Source organism: Opisthorchis viverrini (genome assembly GCF_000715545.1).
Source record: "Opisthorchis viverrini unplaced genomic scaffold opera_v5_125, whole genome shotgun sequence".
Lineage (NCBI taxonomy): Eukaryota > Metazoa > Platyhelminthes > Trematoda > Opisthorchiida > Opisthorchiidae > Opisthorchis > Opisthorchis viverrini.
Window position 1 is genome coordinate 696194 of NW_008751786.1, and position 17338 is coordinate 713531.

The 17338-nt window shown below is 44.4% G+C and overlaps 1 protein-coding gene across 1 annotated transcript; it reads right to left on the reverse strand.

The window, feature by feature from the left end:
* Positions 1 to 5247: 5247 nt before the first annotated feature.
* On the reverse strand, positions 5248 to 9600 carry T265_14002 (hypothetical protein; the record flags this gene model as incomplete). The annotated part of the gene is made up of 3 exons (XM_009171587.1): positions 5248 to 6003; positions 6924 to 7133; positions 9145 to 9600. Coding segments are annotated over 3 exons (1422 nt in total), but the record flags the coding sequence as incomplete, so codon positions are not given.
* Between the last annotated feature and the right edge of the window lie 7738 nt (positions 9601 to 17338).

Here is a 17338-nt window from a genome sequence, read left to right on the forward strand (position 1 = left end):
GGGAACAGTGACCAACGCGGACGGGGATGATAGCTTGTCTTGTGAATTTAACCTCAGTGTTGCTCACTCCTCCACCTTATCCGAATGATAGTCAATTTGACAGTTTCCCGGAAGGTTTTAGGTTCAAATCCCGTTTGGAATTCATAGAATGTGCTTCGGAGTGCGAGGTGGCCAAAGTGGTTAGAGCGCGAATTTACCGACCGGAAGGTCCGTGGTACGAATCCGACCTCAGCCTCTCGACTTCCCCTGTCTAAGTTTGGGCGACCTGGCAGTATCCTAGCTCTCGTGCTTCCTTCGTGTGGCATGGCAGCTAGGCACTGGAAGGATGCTACAGCTGAATGCTTTCTTTCTTTTCTTCTTAAAGATGGATACTCATGCTATGTTGTAGCAGATATCTTTGATTGGCGGGTCTGTCGGAGATATTTCAGCAACCTTACAAGTAGTTTGTTATATCAAGAGTCTTTTATATTGCCCTATTCGCTCTCTCTCCTATTTCCGACAAATTTCATTCTTCTGCAGCGATATCCCGTTCCTTTGACCTGCCGTAAGACCGATACTCTGGGTACAGTGATCGAACGCGTAGTGAAATCTGGAGTGAGTCTGGTTAAATTCCCATTTCTTTTCCTCATTGGCTTATTTTGTGTCCACATGTGTGCACTATACCCCGCTTCTATGAATACCCTCGCCAAATCAACTTCAAGGATGTGATCTCACCTCCAATTTCTAAGCCTGTAGCATGAAGGCGCCGAATGGCTTGAGGCTAGCTGTTGATATGAAACATTACCCTCTGTCGTGTTAGTAGCACTCTCGGAGCATGAGCGACGGACCGACTGAGGCATAGCGGCATAGCCAGTGGTAGGTCTGCAGGGGACACATTTATGTATTGCACGTTCACGGCGGGTAAGGGACTTCTCGGATGCCAGCAGAAGGAACTACAAGTATCAATCGAAATTTTGGCACAAACTTGGAAGAGTCTCGAACTCGCGACCTCCCGGCCAGTAGTTTGAACACTTAACCGTTCGGCCACGAGTGGCTGATCAGCAGTGTGATTAACTCGTACTTAGACAGGATATGGCGCCTTCGGAGTTTCGTGAGATGCGCACTGCTGATGATTCCTAATAAGGATGAAACAGCTGCACAGTGCTTCTCGGCTTCTCAGCATAGATTGGCTTCACTTGCAGGACGAAATCCCCACAAAAATCCCTAGTCTCCCCACACTACCAACAATCTATAAGCACCTCAGTGGAAGAATAAACTTCACCCGATGAGTGAAACGTCTATTTGAGAAGTCGTTGCTCGAGGAGCCAGTCAACACGTGTGACCGCGTGATGTGGATCCCGTGATTGAAGGATGAGCGGCGCTATATCCTGTCTAAGTGCGAGTTAATCACATTGCTGATCAGCCACTCGTGGCCGAACGGTCAAGTGTTCACACTACTAGCCGGGAGGTCGCGGGTTCGAGACTCTTCGGATTCCAAATAAGGATGAAACAACTGTACAGTGCTTCTCGGCTTTTCAGCATAGATTGGCTTCACTTACAGGTAAATGACATTCCTTGCTAGTGAGGTTCATCCTAATCTATTTGCTGTGAAACTCGTTTTGACCCAGCCGTCCACCAATGTCTAACTCGTGGTGAAAATCGTCAAAATCTCTTGGTTGGATAGTCGTCGTTGATCGTTGGATGTCGCTGATATCTATCGAAGATGCACTTTATCGGATGTTCTGCACAAATTTGCTCGTATCCAGGTAAACTTGGTCACTTAGTCACTTTTCTCCTTATTGAAACACGTTGCGTGGGTCTTGGTTCATCTGATCGGAAAGAAAATACTCGTTTGTCTGTACTTTTCCTAATCTGATCCCATTGTTGACTCAGTCCAATCTCCAGTGAGTGTAGCACCGTCCAGTCTACTAGCATTTCGCATTCTCTTTCGGCCCGCAGGTTCACCGACTAGTGGTTGTGGACGATGAGAATTTTGTCCAAGGTATCATTTCCCTGTCGGACATCCTGCGCTACTTGATCTCCAAATCTTTGTCCAGAAACGGACTAACAGCCGTCTCTGCCAGCAGCTTCACTTCACCTTCTTTAAGTTGAACCGTCGGACTGTGTGGCATTCAGTGCGTATGCGTTTCATTTTGCGATGCATTTCTTCCTGTCCAGTTGATTCTTCCCCGATTTCTCACATCAACTCAGGTCCTTGTTCCAGTTCCAGTCACCTCGTTGCCTACTACTACCCACAACCTACCATTGTGTTATCCTGTGTACATACTTCCCATCCTAACCAGTATCTTCAGCTTGCTTACGTGTTCATAATCTCGATATTTTATGACTTCATTTCGATTGATTTTCTTTCAGGCGATGCAATTGTATTTTCATCAGTTTATTTAAAACATCTCAGTCCTCTGATTTTTGCTGGAAATAGCAATTTTTATGCCAGTCGGTTTCCTGTGCAATCTGGTCTGGAGATTTAGGCTCAATGAAAAAACTTCTGTCGCTGGGAACAATGAGGCCTCTGTCTGATTCCTTATCTGTGTCAAGTTTGTTTCATTATCGCCATATTTTGATTAGGAGGTGGGTGAAAACTTCATACTTGCTTGATTTCGCACAGAATGTAATATAGGTTGTCAGGTGCTTAATTTGATCACAGTGTAATTTGCTTCCAGGAATTTCTGAAGACATTTCCGCGTTACCACTCTTCACGCTCCATCCTTGAAGTCACGTCAGTCAGTATTGATCGTAATTCCAAAGGAACGCCCAAGTGTCTTCTTGATAGACATCGCGTCCCGTCAGTTCTCTGATTGAGGTTTGACCCATGGTGCATACTAGCTACATGGCATCAAACTGTGTATCTACGATTTTCGCGCGCCAGGTTGCCCCAGCCTGGACAGCGAAGTCGAGAGGTAAAGGTCGGCTTCGAACCACGGACCGTCTGGTCAGTAAATTCGCGCTCCAACCACTTGGGCCATCTCCCCTCCCCCCCCCTCTCTCTCTCGCGCTCATTTGCATGCTACTTTCCGTACGATGCCTCGATTAAAATTCTTTATCTAACCTGGGACGAATCGCACGCTATTTTGACGGAAAGCCAAGAATGAAGTTATGCCATCCAAAGATATGCTCAGTTTCTGACAAGAAACTCGGAGGTTTGCATCTCCACTCCTATCAACATTTGTGATTCACCTCACGGATTTTGTGGGGGAATTATCAAAGATGCTGAGGCATCTCAATTTGAATATTTAGATATCCGAATGGCCTTAAAAAATGTGGCGCCGGCTTGCGAGCTCACTCCATGCTGAAGCTATTTTGTGTCTTCAGTGAGCTTTTGAGAATTAGATAATTTCCAAGTTATCTTGAGGATATCAGGCTAGGAAGTAGACACTTATCCAGACAGATCACCAAGTTTCATCTTGCTGGGAATGTTCGGCTTTTTGACAGCATCTAAGTTCTACCGCGCTCGGTTCTGGACCTCAATTTCTGTTCATAAACAGGGAGTTTCTCGGACAAATCAAGCTTTGTGGTGCTACAATGACAAATTCTGAAGGGCTTTCAACTTGACGAATGGTATTCGGGGATAGATGAGGATCGAACCGTAGACCGTATTTGGCTGACATACGTAGTGTCTGGTTAACCTTTTTAGTAGAATCTGATACCATCGACAACTCTAGGTGAAGAAGATCAGACAAAAGAGAATTCTGCCTCTAAAAGTTTGCCTGTATTAATAATCGACCTCGACAATATAGGCCCTTCATACTTTTCATATCGCTGAGATATTTTACTTAGTTGCGGCTCATTGATGAATCGAATGTAAGCAAAGGATCAGGAATGAGTGCACCGATTTTGACCAACATAACCTTTCTGCAATTCACGAACTACACTCATTTACTTCTAGCCGGACACTTTACTGAATCCCAGCCGAATATGCCGTTTATGTTGAGCCGCAAGATCGATGGTGGGCCGTTGGGGAATTTCCAGCAGTTTTCCTCCAGCTCAGGCATTATTTTGACACCCGCTGCTAAAAATCTTATTTTGCACAATCTAGATATTAGTTGTGTTCAGTCAATCCGTTGTCACTGTCAGGACGCGCCCAGACATAAAAAAAATACATGAGCAGAGGATGACGTATCCCCAAGATCACTATCGATACAACATGTTTGGAAAACAGGTGCTTCGGCGGAGCCCACCAAACACGGCTCAACAACATAAGACCAGTGGAGTGGGGCTGAAATCGTTCACCACCGGAACACCGCCATTGGCTGTACAGAACGAACACGTGGACGACCATATTTGGCCATTTGGTCATCCCATATGTTTACGCAGAAGTTCTGCATGTTTTTTTTTCCTGACAATACAGCCGTGTCCCGAGTTCTCTGTCTTCTCCTTATCGCGTAGTCTGGCAGGCTCAGTACAGGCGTAATCTGCTGAAGGCCAGGATCCGTTCTCAAATCCTCCCAAGGAAGACTTCTTACTGAGTTGCTCCGAAATCTACACAAAGAGTAGGCGTAGAATCTCAGCACTTCGAATTCGCCCCCCATCCTTTCCCTCATGTCAAGGGAAGCATGCTGAAAAAACTATTAGTCCGCAGTAAAACTCGTGTTCGTCACCGCAACAAAGTGATAGATGCGATCACAGCGGTCGAGAGATCGTCACAGTTCTCCAAACCAAGATCCCTATACTTGCAATTTTGGGGTTTTGCGGGGTGGGTATTTTGTTTATAGTCACACCACTTTCGCTTGAACGGTCATCCTTCTGCTCTGGAGTAATTATTCCGGTGAATGTACACAAAAGGGAAACACTGGACTCGAGTTTCGCTCTCATTAGAGCTCATCAGCAGTGCATACCCGATGGCCGTACCAGGATTCGAACCCCGGACATCCCTATACTTATCCACTCTTGTTGGTTGTATGCTGCTAGTTTATCAATCACATAGTACACCATACCCACAGTTTTGGTTTTCCCGCACTTCCAGGTATCCAATTTTTTATTGAATAAACAATACATCGTTTGCTGTACATGAACTCAAATAAATAATCTTCAGCTTTCTAGGTTACTAAAGCATCTTCGAGGAGTATACTGACAGAGCGAAGAAAATAAATCGATCGAAAAAAATTACCCCCACGGAGGATGAACTTTATGGACTGGACTTAGATGCTTAGAGATGCGATTTCACGTATTGATAATCACACAATCAATGAGGGTCGATGGACTAGAGAGTTTTCGAAACTACAAAAAAGAGTTGTGGGAATGAGCAAATTAATACCGCGGGTTTGGGCCAAAGGTGCGACAGGGACAAACCTCGTAAGGTATTAACTGCGGAGGAGGGATAATATCGGGTCGAACTGGATCAAACTCTGATGAACGGAATCCGTTGTTGGTTGGGGTTTCGAGATACACAGACTGTGAACTGTTGTTTGATTCAACCCAACGATAATTTGTAATAAGGTCAGGAGTGCACATGAAATTCCTGGGTAGCTCATTATCAGTTATCCTGGACTTTGCCTCGTTACCAACCAATCTGTTTCTGCTCGATTCACTTGGTGTCACACACGATGATCCAAACACCACAGCAGCTTGCCTTTCACTCTCCAGTCGATCGATGCATCTTTCTTCCGCGCATTGAAGTATCATACGTTCTTTACGCGTGGTCCAAGACTCCACGCTTTGTTGAACTAGCGTAATATGATTTTTGCAAAATCCATGGAGCTGATGACCGGTACTTGAGTCCAATCGATCGCAGTCTCGTTTTGTCTGAATAGATATGGGAACGGGAGCGAGGTTATGCTGTTGGTCCGCTTGGTACTGAGTTTTGTGATTCACAAAACAGTTCATCTTCTCATAGGTTCTATGCTCATGCGAATGTCCGAGCAAGTCCATATGTGAGTGATGACAACTGGAAGGTAGGCGGGATTCTTCCGACGGACCTGGAAATCCTCTGTACTCACCGATGGGATTATCGCCGGCTCCAATCTGTTTTTGTCGCTTGAATTTCATTCGACGGTTTTGAAACCAAACCTGATTTGATAACCAATAAGAGTAGGTTGTGGGATGTAAAGAGGTATGAAATGCTAGAAATCCACATATTCACATGTAATGCTAAATTCAACACCCAAGGCCGCCTTCAAGATGCATGGAATCGGTCTAAATTCTTATAGTTTCTGGGAATCACGTCACTTTACTCGGACTTTTTGGGTTGTTCAATGATAACTACCGTAGGGTATCAAGATTCTCTCGCTAAGATTTTAAAATTCCTCACTTCAGTATCTTCTCGGATGAATGCACTTGGTGAGGATAGCCGTGGTTAAGGTCAACATCTTAGTTCAACGAGAACAAACTCATCTGTCGCGACCTGGGAAGTTACTGTTTGTCTTACCGCCAATGCAGTACAATCCTCGACATTTTGCAAATTCTTTGTACCATGCGCTATTTGGTTGTCTAGGGGCCCAAAGACTGGATTGGGTTGTACTATGCTGTTACTGTTGATAAGTCTTGTGAAGTCTGCTAGCACTGTGATGCCTTGTGACACCTACCACTCTGTCCACAGTCTGTTAAATGCGTAATCCTAACACAAGTGGTGTCGGTGCAGTTAATCGCACTGAAGTGCTCCGGTGTAAATGATCACAGAAAACTTCATGATATCGTGATTCAAGGTATTTTTCATGCCGATTGATCGTTGGTTTCCTACTTTGAAACGTACGGCAGTGAAGCATCGGTGTTGAACACTGATGTCATGCTGTCGATGATGATGATGACGATGACTTTGAAACGACCGCCCGACCCTTTGGGTTGACTGTCATTTTGTGTACAAACCGCATATCGATAGTTGCACACGCATCTGTCTGACGCTATTGCCCCCCTGCGTTCAGATGAATTACACTCCATTTCCCACAATTCCACAAACGTGAATTCTTTTCGTCTTGGCACGTATCAGTAACAGTTGTTAATTTTTGAGTAATGGCTTGGTGGTTAGAGCGCGAATTTACTGACCGCACGGTCCGTGGTTCGAAACCGACCTCTGCCTCTTGATTTCCCCTGTCTAGGTTTAGGCAACCTGCCAGTATCCCAGTCCTCGTGCTTCCTTTGGCTGGCATAGCAGCTTGGCACCGAAAGGGTGCCATAGCTGAACTATTTCCTACATTATCGGACTGGAAATATCATAAAAGAAGAGGGGAAATATTTTTAGGTTGTCATGTCACTTTTGATTGGCTACATTTTCCAAAAAAAAACTAAATATCCATCATACCATTTGAAATTCGCTTGCCTTTGAGCAAATTTTCGAAATTTCAATTGAAGAAGTAAGCGAATACGCCTCAAGGAAGTTGAATCAAACCGTGGGAAAACAACAGTGTTGTTCGAACTGGTGAGTATTCCTCTGCGCTGACAGATCAGGTAAGTCTCCAGCAGAAGGTGACTTTCTCCGACCACCTGTTCTACACATCGTCCAACCTGCTATGAACTTTTATTTCAGCCACAGTGACTGTGCTGCAACTTCGGTATAAACCACGTGTGTTGGTCAGCTTTTTAGTGTTAGCTCGACTACCTAACGGTGCTGTTGGGGACCGGAAACATATGTATGATTCATTTTATACCACCTCATCTTGCAACTGGGGTTCTTTCTGGAAACCCTCAGATGTGGAAAGAATCATTATGTTCTTTGCTATACTTGGTGTACTAACCGATCCTCTTTTTGTAAAAAAAAGCACTCTTCTTTCTATAACCTGATCCTGATTGGTATATCTGATGGTAGATGTGTGCCCCACAGTCCCCTATGTAAGCATGCGTCAATTGTGCTCAGATTAACCTGATCCTGATTGGTATATCTGATGGTAGATGTGTGCCCCACAGTCCCTATGTAAGCATGCGTCAGTTGTGCTCAGATAACTGCTTTCTCGCTAAATACACAGGGTGGAGGTTCCGTGTTTGAAGATTGGTTTGTATATGAAATGAAAAGGGTTGTTCCACTCGCCCTTCTCAAGTTCAGTTGTAGTCTAGACTGTTCAGGTTGAAGATGTGTGTGTGTGGGTGAGGTTCCCGATGGGGAACTTTGAGACACGCACGGGTATGACAATCTCGAATAGCAAAACGAAGAACTGCGATTGAAAGTCTGCGCTGCCACTTGGTCAAACCAGAAAAAGTCAGCAAACGTGTGCCAAACCAGAAAAAGTAAACAAACGTGCGAACCGGCTAATCTATCAATCACTGTCGCGTACAAGCGGGTCAAAGAAAAGTGATACTAAGACTAAGACTCATCTGTCAAGGGCGAGCGAAGAACAACCAATGAAATCTGTCTCAACGAAAAACGGTTATTCCGTTGGCTGTTATGTAGCCCCTTTACGTTCGGAGCTGAGTCTCCTAATAATAAACAATCTAGAAGAACTGCTTCTTTCATCACTGGGTTTATTTGTATTATCTGGACATTTGTCGACGAGCCTGAATGAAAAACTGTGGTATTTAGACCATGACGATGTGTTTGGAGTCTTCGCAGCATGAAGCTGTCTCCAGTTTTTTCTAAAGGTAGCTATGATGCAAGCGCAGCTTATTTTTGTTGTAGTTAGTTGCGAATTTCATTGAATTTTCCTTTATTAATTCAAAAAATGAACACACCTTGCCCCTGAAATGACCAAACAACTAGTAAACTTCCGACAAACTCGGCAGATTCTCAGGCATAAGCTTTTTACCCAATCATTTTTCTGTTTCTGTGTAAGAGGGCTGTCAACAGGGACGATCGGTCCTTTGGTATTACTGGCGATTTCTCGGCTCTTGGTCGCTCGAGTTTGAATTTCCATTACCAGATTCGGATTAAGTCTGGCCACCACCCTCTGGTATTGGACACATTAAAGCTTAAGACTGAACATGACTGTCACGACATTCGGTACCGTGTGTCACGCGTCATCAGCTCACGCCTTACTGATATTCGGGGGAACCTTTGACGTGAGGTTGGGGAAGCTTGTCGAGTTCATTATCCCTAAGATCTAAACGCACTGTCTCTACTCTATTAAACCGAAAACCTTTCAGCGCCAGGAATTCCCAGTATCCTCTCTGAGATTACTGCTCTCGTGTCCATTTCTCAGACTCAAGGAAAGATGTTTGTAAATATGATGTACACTACTCGCAAGATACTTAGTAAGTCATTTTAAATGTTGTTGAGGAACTCACCTTGATCTGCTTTTCTGACAGCCGTAGGCTGGAAGCAATCTCTATCCGTCGTGGTCTACACAGATACTGACTGTACCAAAATTCTTTCTCCAGTTCCATTAGTTGTGTTTGTGTATACGCCGTTCGTGCGCGTTTTGCAAGCTTTTGCCTCTCAGGGATTTCCAATACGGGTTGCATCTCGTTGCCCTCATGGCGTAGGCGGTTAGCGTTTGATGGACAGTAATCAGGCTGGTCGCTCGTCTGGCCCAAGGTATTGGCACTCCCATTCCAGCCAGATAGACTTGGTGACGTCTGTGCCAGCTGCCCAGCTGAAGTCACAGCTGAGGGGTATGATTCGGAATTTGCGTCCGTCCACTGAAGCTGTTCCCCTTCAACCGGGTATATCAAATTACCGTAGTTGAATCCTTGTTCGGCGGGGTAGGAGCCCCACTCATATTGTGCAAACTCATAATTGGTATCTACACAAGGGAAAGAAGACGCGTTTAACTACTCAACACCCTGTGGTCCGGGTTTGGTTAGTTTTGTGACTTTAAACCTAAATTAATATTCTAGTTTATTTAGTAAGACGACCGCTGGTCTAGTGAATCGTTTGGAGATATCAGAGGATGCATTGTTGTTTTGTGACAAGATTAGTTTGGCGGGGAATGCTATGGCCGATACAGGCTTTAAGGAGCTCATAAAACAAAGTCTGGACACAATAGATCGGTCGTATGGAACGCATTGGACGTCCACGGCTGATGTTTAGGTCCTTAGGCTAGAGATTCTTGGGTTTGCACTGCATTTTAGGTGGTTCGCTCCTCAAAACAGAGCTCAGTATTACGTAACGGATGAGAACGTGCCTTATTTCACGCGTAGGTATACAAAAGATAATTTATCAATCGTTCTGCCGATTGGTTTGCATCGCTTGCTCTAATTTTCTTCACATTTCGGTAAGCGAATTAACTTCGTACATTTACTCCTCTTACGTAGTTGCCGTACTCATCGCAGAAGATTTCAGGATAGATTTTCAAACAGTTTTCGTACAGCACGCTGCTTTTAAGATATTTTTTCAGAAAATGAAGTCACTGATAGCATTAATTTGTGAACGAATGCGGTCTAGTAAGTGTAGGAAAGCGACAAACGTACAAATGCATAGGAAAGCACAAAACGAAAAAAGCACCGGATGGAGGCTGATATCAAATCGTGAAAAATCCCAAGATACCACGAAGAAGAGCAAAGATGGTGTGTGGCACCTAACAGTTGAATACGGTTCTCTGTCGTGCATATTGGTGCACGGTCAAGTGACTGATATCTATCTAGCCGTCCATTATTGTCAGCTAACAATAAGACGTCGATTTCTGATCGTCCGAATTATAAAAATGATCAAATCAGAGGTCGCGTATGTAGACGCACTTGAGCAAAAGTTTGAAGATGTGCTGTCTGAACCTCAATACCTTGAAATCAAGCAGCTATACGACCGAAAAGATGGTCTACTTTACAGAATACATCACTTGGAATCAACCACTAAAGCTTTTCAAGCTGAATGGTCCAACCACTTTGTAAATTTCCAAAAAGCAGTCAAGGCTTGGTTGTTGGTCCGTTCGCCGAGCTTGGCAGTTGGATTGCATGACGATGTCACCTCGATTGGTCATGAAACGTCTGCAATCCAACTGCCAAGTTCGGCAGACAGACCAACAACTAAGCAGCGTATCCGAGCTACCTCCATTCCACAACATTGCTAGCAGTCAAGGCTTTTCTTCACTTTGCTGTGAAGAGTGCATTTTCTAGTCACAAATGTCATAAAGTGCAGGTGATTGTTCCTAACAACTAGCGTTTCGGTTATCTGCAGTGCAACGGCGAAGTCGGACTTTCCAAGGAGTCGGGCTCTTATGGTGCAACGACGAACCCTTCTCCTATTGCAAAGTCTTGCAGTGATCCCCCCCCACAAAATGACTTGTTGGAAAAGGGGGGAGTTGCTGAGCCAGGACTTATCAATATTCAAACCTCCTAAGCTTTTGTGATAAGTGACTTCAAGAAAATACTGACGAATGGCGTTCAGCCACCACGACTAGCTCTCCGTTATTCAGTTTTGATCGACATGTCTTCACCCGACATTGCAAAAGAAATACATATTGGTCATTTGAGATCAGCTATTATCGGAGACGAGATCGCGCGTCTGCTAACGTTTCTGGGACTCTGAGGCCAAGTGCTTTGTCCCATATAGACCTTAGCGCAGTCGTTACACTTAATTTCGTAGACAGAGTCCCTGGCTCTGTTTTCCGACAGGCGATCCTTCAGTTGCACACGTACACAGCGCAGAGTGTTGTCCCTCTGGAATGCTACACTAATGTTAGCCGTCTTTGGAATTCGTCGAATGACCTCCGATATCCTTGGTTTACGTGGAATAACAGCGGTCCCGAATAATTTCCTGTTGTTGCTGTTACCGGTAGCAACAGCAAATTGAAACTCCCTGGAGTCAGATCAATGAAGGTCACAAGCGTTACCGAAAAGCAAATTGAAACTTCCTGGAGTCAGATCAATGAAGGTCACAAGCCGGAACTCGGGAGGGTCAAAAACATAGGTCACTCCACCATTGACCAGAGCACGAGCGCAGGAGATGCCAAGCTCAGAGGTTTTCTCATGTACCAAACTCATCCGTGTGTACCGCCAAAATATACAAACATATAGACAGAAATAGAGTGTGCGAAGCCCATGCCATGTCAGCTCCCGGCATATCAATGCGCTCGAAATAACCGCGTACCCAGGATCTGCCTCATTTTAAAAACAGTTGCCTCTATGGAGAGGTCAGTCCAAGAAGGAACTAGCCTGTAGAATAGACTACCCCCAACCCTTCTATTGTCAGCCAAGATGTCCTTGTTAGTGCTCCCCGCGACCAAGTGAGCTACAATGGGATTTTCCCACGTGATACTTCAAATACCTGTCACATCAGGTTGGCCTGTGTATAGCGTTCAGACCGATACAGCCTCGGGCCATCTAGGCTGCATTTGGTGATTTGTCCATCAAAAGCCGGACTGACTGCGGTTGAAAAATGAAATTATTCGAAGGTTATCTATTTGTTTGGACACTCTGACTTGATCTTCACCATAAAAAGATGATCCCCTAAGTTTTCTAGTTAGTAAAGAATATCACTCAGATCGAATATGCTTCTTCTGGTGAGGACGACTTCATTTCAAGAGGGTACCTCTAAATGACATGGCGGATGAAATACGAAGATCTGGTATGGAGTTAACTCTTCCAGTGGATGGTACACAGGCGTTGTGTAAGTGATCATCAGGTAGTCAGTTATAGATATTATATATATATATATATATATAAGCGAGTTTATGATTGAGGGAGGTAGGATGTCTTGCAAACAATTTGATAATCCTGGATAGCTAAGTGGATTCTTCACCTGTCCAGATTTCCAGTTAGCTCCACGGATGTAGAGCCTGTCGGATCAGTTGGCGCAGTTCTGAACTGCTTTGAGGTTCGCAGTACTCACCGGGCTATCATTTGGAACTTTCCGCTAATGTGGTAAAAATTACGCACAGCTTCCAAGCATCAACACATTGGTTTGTTCACGACTGTGAAGTTTCACGTGCTCCCAGCGAGCCCATGAAGTTTCACGTACTCCCAGCGAGCCCAACTGAAACTTTAGTAACATACCAGCGTGGTAGGACAGATGAAATTAGGTGAAATTGAAGCACACATTCCCTGATAATGAACGGGAATATGAGTAAAGCTCATTATCTCTTGAGCAACGGGGCTGGTACATAATTCATACATGTTGCTTAAGCCCTCAACTGCTTGCAAAGCTTCTATTCAGTTCAGTTCAAATCTGATTAGTCTGTGCATGCACATGGAGCTCAAATAACTCCACCCCTTTGTAGTATATTAGCTTGTGTTTTTTTCTCTTTCTTTCTTTCTTTCATTGGTTAGAATACGGTTAAAAACGCGAATGTCATGAGTAGCCGTCCTACAGCAGCTTCCTTGCAGCGGTTGTCGACCCTCAGTCTTGCAAATTTCTCGCAGAATACACTTGATTCCTTAATTTTAAGGCACGCACAAAAGGCTAGCGTAGACCAGTCGGGTGGGGGATGACAGGTCCCATTTCCCAAGAAAGGAAGAGCTATAAAAAGTCATCCTTGAAAACCAATCACCGAGGAGTTGGCAGTGACTGCGAGGGCATCCGAAATACTGTTACTATACTTCACAAATCATTCTCTATGCAAGATGGTACTGGAAGTCAGGCATTTAGGCGTTCTTGTCCGATCCGTAGCAGACTCTCCGCTAATTTTCAGGCATAGCTACTATGTTAAAAGCTCGCGCGGGAAATCAAAACAAGCCCGTATTTCCAGTAGCGTAAATAGTAAAACGCCCCTAAGGTGAATTGTAAGTAATCCAATAAAGATGCATTCCGAGTCGCCTCAAGCCTAGAACGTAAACGTGATAGGGATGGAGAAGATGGGTTTCAAATTTGAACTGCCCTTCTCTGAAAAGAACTCATTCGGTAAGGGATAGTCCTTGATGCATTGAGTGAAGCCTGAGTTGCCAGAGCCCGATGTTGGCTCTGGTTGCACTTTCTTTTAAAAAAGGACAAGGTTTCAGATGTGTGACTGCTTAGTAAATAAGTCAAAGGGTTGATCCATGTACCAAACCTATTCAATTCTATGATGACAGTTATCCGACTTTAATTATCAGGGACAAATTTTGCCACCAGTTGCAGATGAACATAAGGTTGACGGAAACTCGGGGACCGCGCCTACCTGATGAGTCCCAAGAAGGGAGGAACCGGTTGTGGGCTATCAGCAAGCTTGTGAGTAGTTTCCTTTATGAAAACATACATAGCTTATTTGACAGCCTCAGTGAAGATCTTTTCTAACTTTGTGATTCTAGGCAACACTCACTTTAAACCACTGACCTTGAAGCGTATCAAATCATCATGGCTATATGCCTTATTCTAATTGCAGTAAACTACTGACGATATGCACAGTACTGGAGTTTTGATTAATGGACGGTTTATTGTGGGGTGAACAGTTGTCGCCACATGTAAGAAGTAGACGTGAATACGTAGCTGATTGTGTTATATCTGCTGATTCGCCAATCTGAGGTATCTGCCGCTGACCCGGTCCACTGCCTAGTTGCCGGAGAAGAAGACTCACAGAAGGGAACACAACAGCTATATTCCGAACAAGTGAGTGCGAGAGGGTGAGTGCCTGCGAGTACGATAGCAAAAGTGACAACGGCCCCCACTATTTAAAGGGGGCTTTCTGACATTGATCCAGGCTGTCTGATAGGCGTTAGTGAACACCCATCAACTTCGATCGTGCCTCCATGAAAAGCCTGAACGCTAATCACATTCGGTCGTGCTTCTGTGGCGTGCAAGAACACTCATCAGCTTTTGCTGAATTGATTGAATGATTGACTGACCTGGATGCCTGCTGGCTTTCCTGTTCAGATTTTGATGGAGCAGTAGGTTTCGGGCGTTCTGAGGTTACTTTAAGGAATCTGACCTTCCTGATAGATTGTGTCGGAGGTTTCGGAAAGTGTTTCGTGTGACTGACTGCGATACCAATAATTTTGTAGTACGTGCCAAAAGATGCCACCTTGTTGACCAGGAAGGTCACCAGGGACTTAGGGGAGCAAGGATTGATGGATAACCAAATCCCAAACAAACGTGAGTTTGGATTGATCAAATCTCACGAGGCTGTTGTGAATAGAGTTGAACTGAATCCACAACAAAGATGGGATTTTTCTCGTGAGAACGACTCATCACCATCTTGGAATAAACTCTGGACCTCTGACCCATAAAAACTTCCAATTGTAGCTTAGTAGCTGTTTATGGAACGTTACTTAAAACGAGTGGACTGCAGAGCGGACCCACAATCAGTCGACAAGTCATATCACGTGGAGAGGTCCGAAATGAGCGCAAAGCGCAGCACTTGCGAAAAGTAGAAGAGCGGTTAGACAACTACATAACTGAACAAAATGTCCTGATTCAGCGCTGCGTTTATCACTAGCTTATCTTGAACACACTAGAGGGTTAAAGCTATGTGTCGCTACAGATCCAGCAAGCTGAACCTCATATTTGCATTTTACATGTAGTGATATTCGAAATCAAGCACTTGATCAATAAAACAGCTAATGTATAGAATTTGTCAGGCTATGAAAAAGTTTGGACACTTTGACTAATAATAATTTCTGATGTCTGATGGTTCTTCGAATAGATCTGGACCTACGAATACAAACAAGATGGTACACAAAGTCGGATTTTGAGACCAAAGTCATGAGGCTCTTTTTTCGTGGGAGATCCGTGGTTTCTTCGAACTTTAACAATTCCCCAGTGTTACAATTTTGTTTGACCGATGCATTTAAACAACCGTTACCAAGGCCAAATGAATGATAAAACGATACACACCGAGTTTCGAGGTATGCAAGGCAATAACTCTTGATGTCTTTGAGAATCGTAATATTTCTTTCCATGAATTTCGGTGCATAACGGTTTTCGGTTAATGTCTTTTTGAACGGGTGAACCTCCTGCTCTGCTCTATCTGGGAAGAGAGTGTGGTATAGTCTACCAAAAAATGGCCTCAATTAGAGTGCACTTTTGTCCAGTCGATGTAATAAAAAGTTAGCTTGTTCACGTAGAATTGCTGAAGATGCTTCTTCGTGAGGAACCATTGATTCCTGAATATGAGAGAATGAGATCCTCACATTTAGCTTCTTTTCTACGGCGAATTTTAAAGAAGTGTGGAAAACCTACTTAGAAGTTGTAATGCACTACTTATGAGGTTGCTGAAAATCCATCGACATCCCACAACCGGTTTCGCCTTTTTGGGGCCCATCAGGTTTTCATCAACCTTATGTTCCAATTGAAACCAAATTGCAAGAAATTAGCGAATATAAACACATTTGCAAGCTAATTTGGTTTCTCGAGGAACTCACCTTGAACCCATTTGAATCTCTCGTTTGTGATGTTTCCGGGCAACTGAATGTGCTGTAATGCACTACTCATATCTCATAGTGACTGGAGCACGAGGCGGCCTGGTGCAGCACATTCAGTTGACTGGAAACATCAAAACCGTAAGGTTCAGCTGGGTTCCAGGCGAATCTCTCGAAAAACCTAATTAGTTTGCAAATGAGCGCATATTCGCTACTTAGAAGTTGATCAGTGAGTTGGTCAGAGGTTTTATACACTACAGAAATGCCAGCAACACAACTGCAATAGATCTCCAATTGTTGGACTCTTCGTGATAATTTCTAAACGACACAGCTTATCAACTAAGACGGGTTGGTGTAGTTTTCTGTCAATAAACTATTCCATTAACCTCTGGTACACCAAGGCATGGGAGCTAAGATAATTTGTCGGTTTGTGTCCAGAAAATATATCATATTCTTCAACTAAATCGTAAATGATTTCAATAAGTTCATCGATCGGAAACCTAATGGACAATAGTTGAAGGATAAACGAGTTTGGTTTTTCGTGTAAGGATTTGACACTGCTTCAACAAAGTATCGGGAAGGTCACAGTCCTGAAAGCAACCATTGAATGCCCGAAATCTACCGAGACTCCTAGCTCCGCTAGTGTTGACGAGACAGACAATGCCCTCTCAATATGCAGCGCGTCACAGCTTTGTGTCAAAACCAGAGAGCGCGAGTCAGCGTTGATCAAGGTCAGACAACGCCCCCGCAATATGCAGCACGTCGCAGCCAGACCGTGTGCGTCAGCATTGGACCGAGATCAGACGGTGTCGCTCCAATAAATAGCTTGAGACCGTTGTACATTGGCACTCACACGTGCTCACGCTCTCGCACTCGCTTGTTCGGATTATAGCTGTTGTGTTCCCTTCTGTTAGTCTTTTTTCCAGGCAATAGGCACTGGAGCGGGTCAGAAGCCACACATTTGTAATTTGGTTTCTCGAGGAACTCACCTTGAACCCATTTGAATCTCTCGTTTGTGATGTTTCCGGGCAACTGAATGTGCTGTAATGCACTACTCATATCTCATAGTGACTGGAGCACGAGGCGGCCTGGTGCAGCACATTCGACTGGAAACATCAAAACCGTGAGGTTCAGCTGGGTTCCAGGCGAGCCTCTCGAAAAACCTAATTAGTTTGCAAATGAATGAGCATTCGCTAATTTCGTGCAATTTGGTTTCAAGTAGAACATAAGGTTGACGGAAACCCGGGGACTGCGCCTACCTGATGAGCCCCAA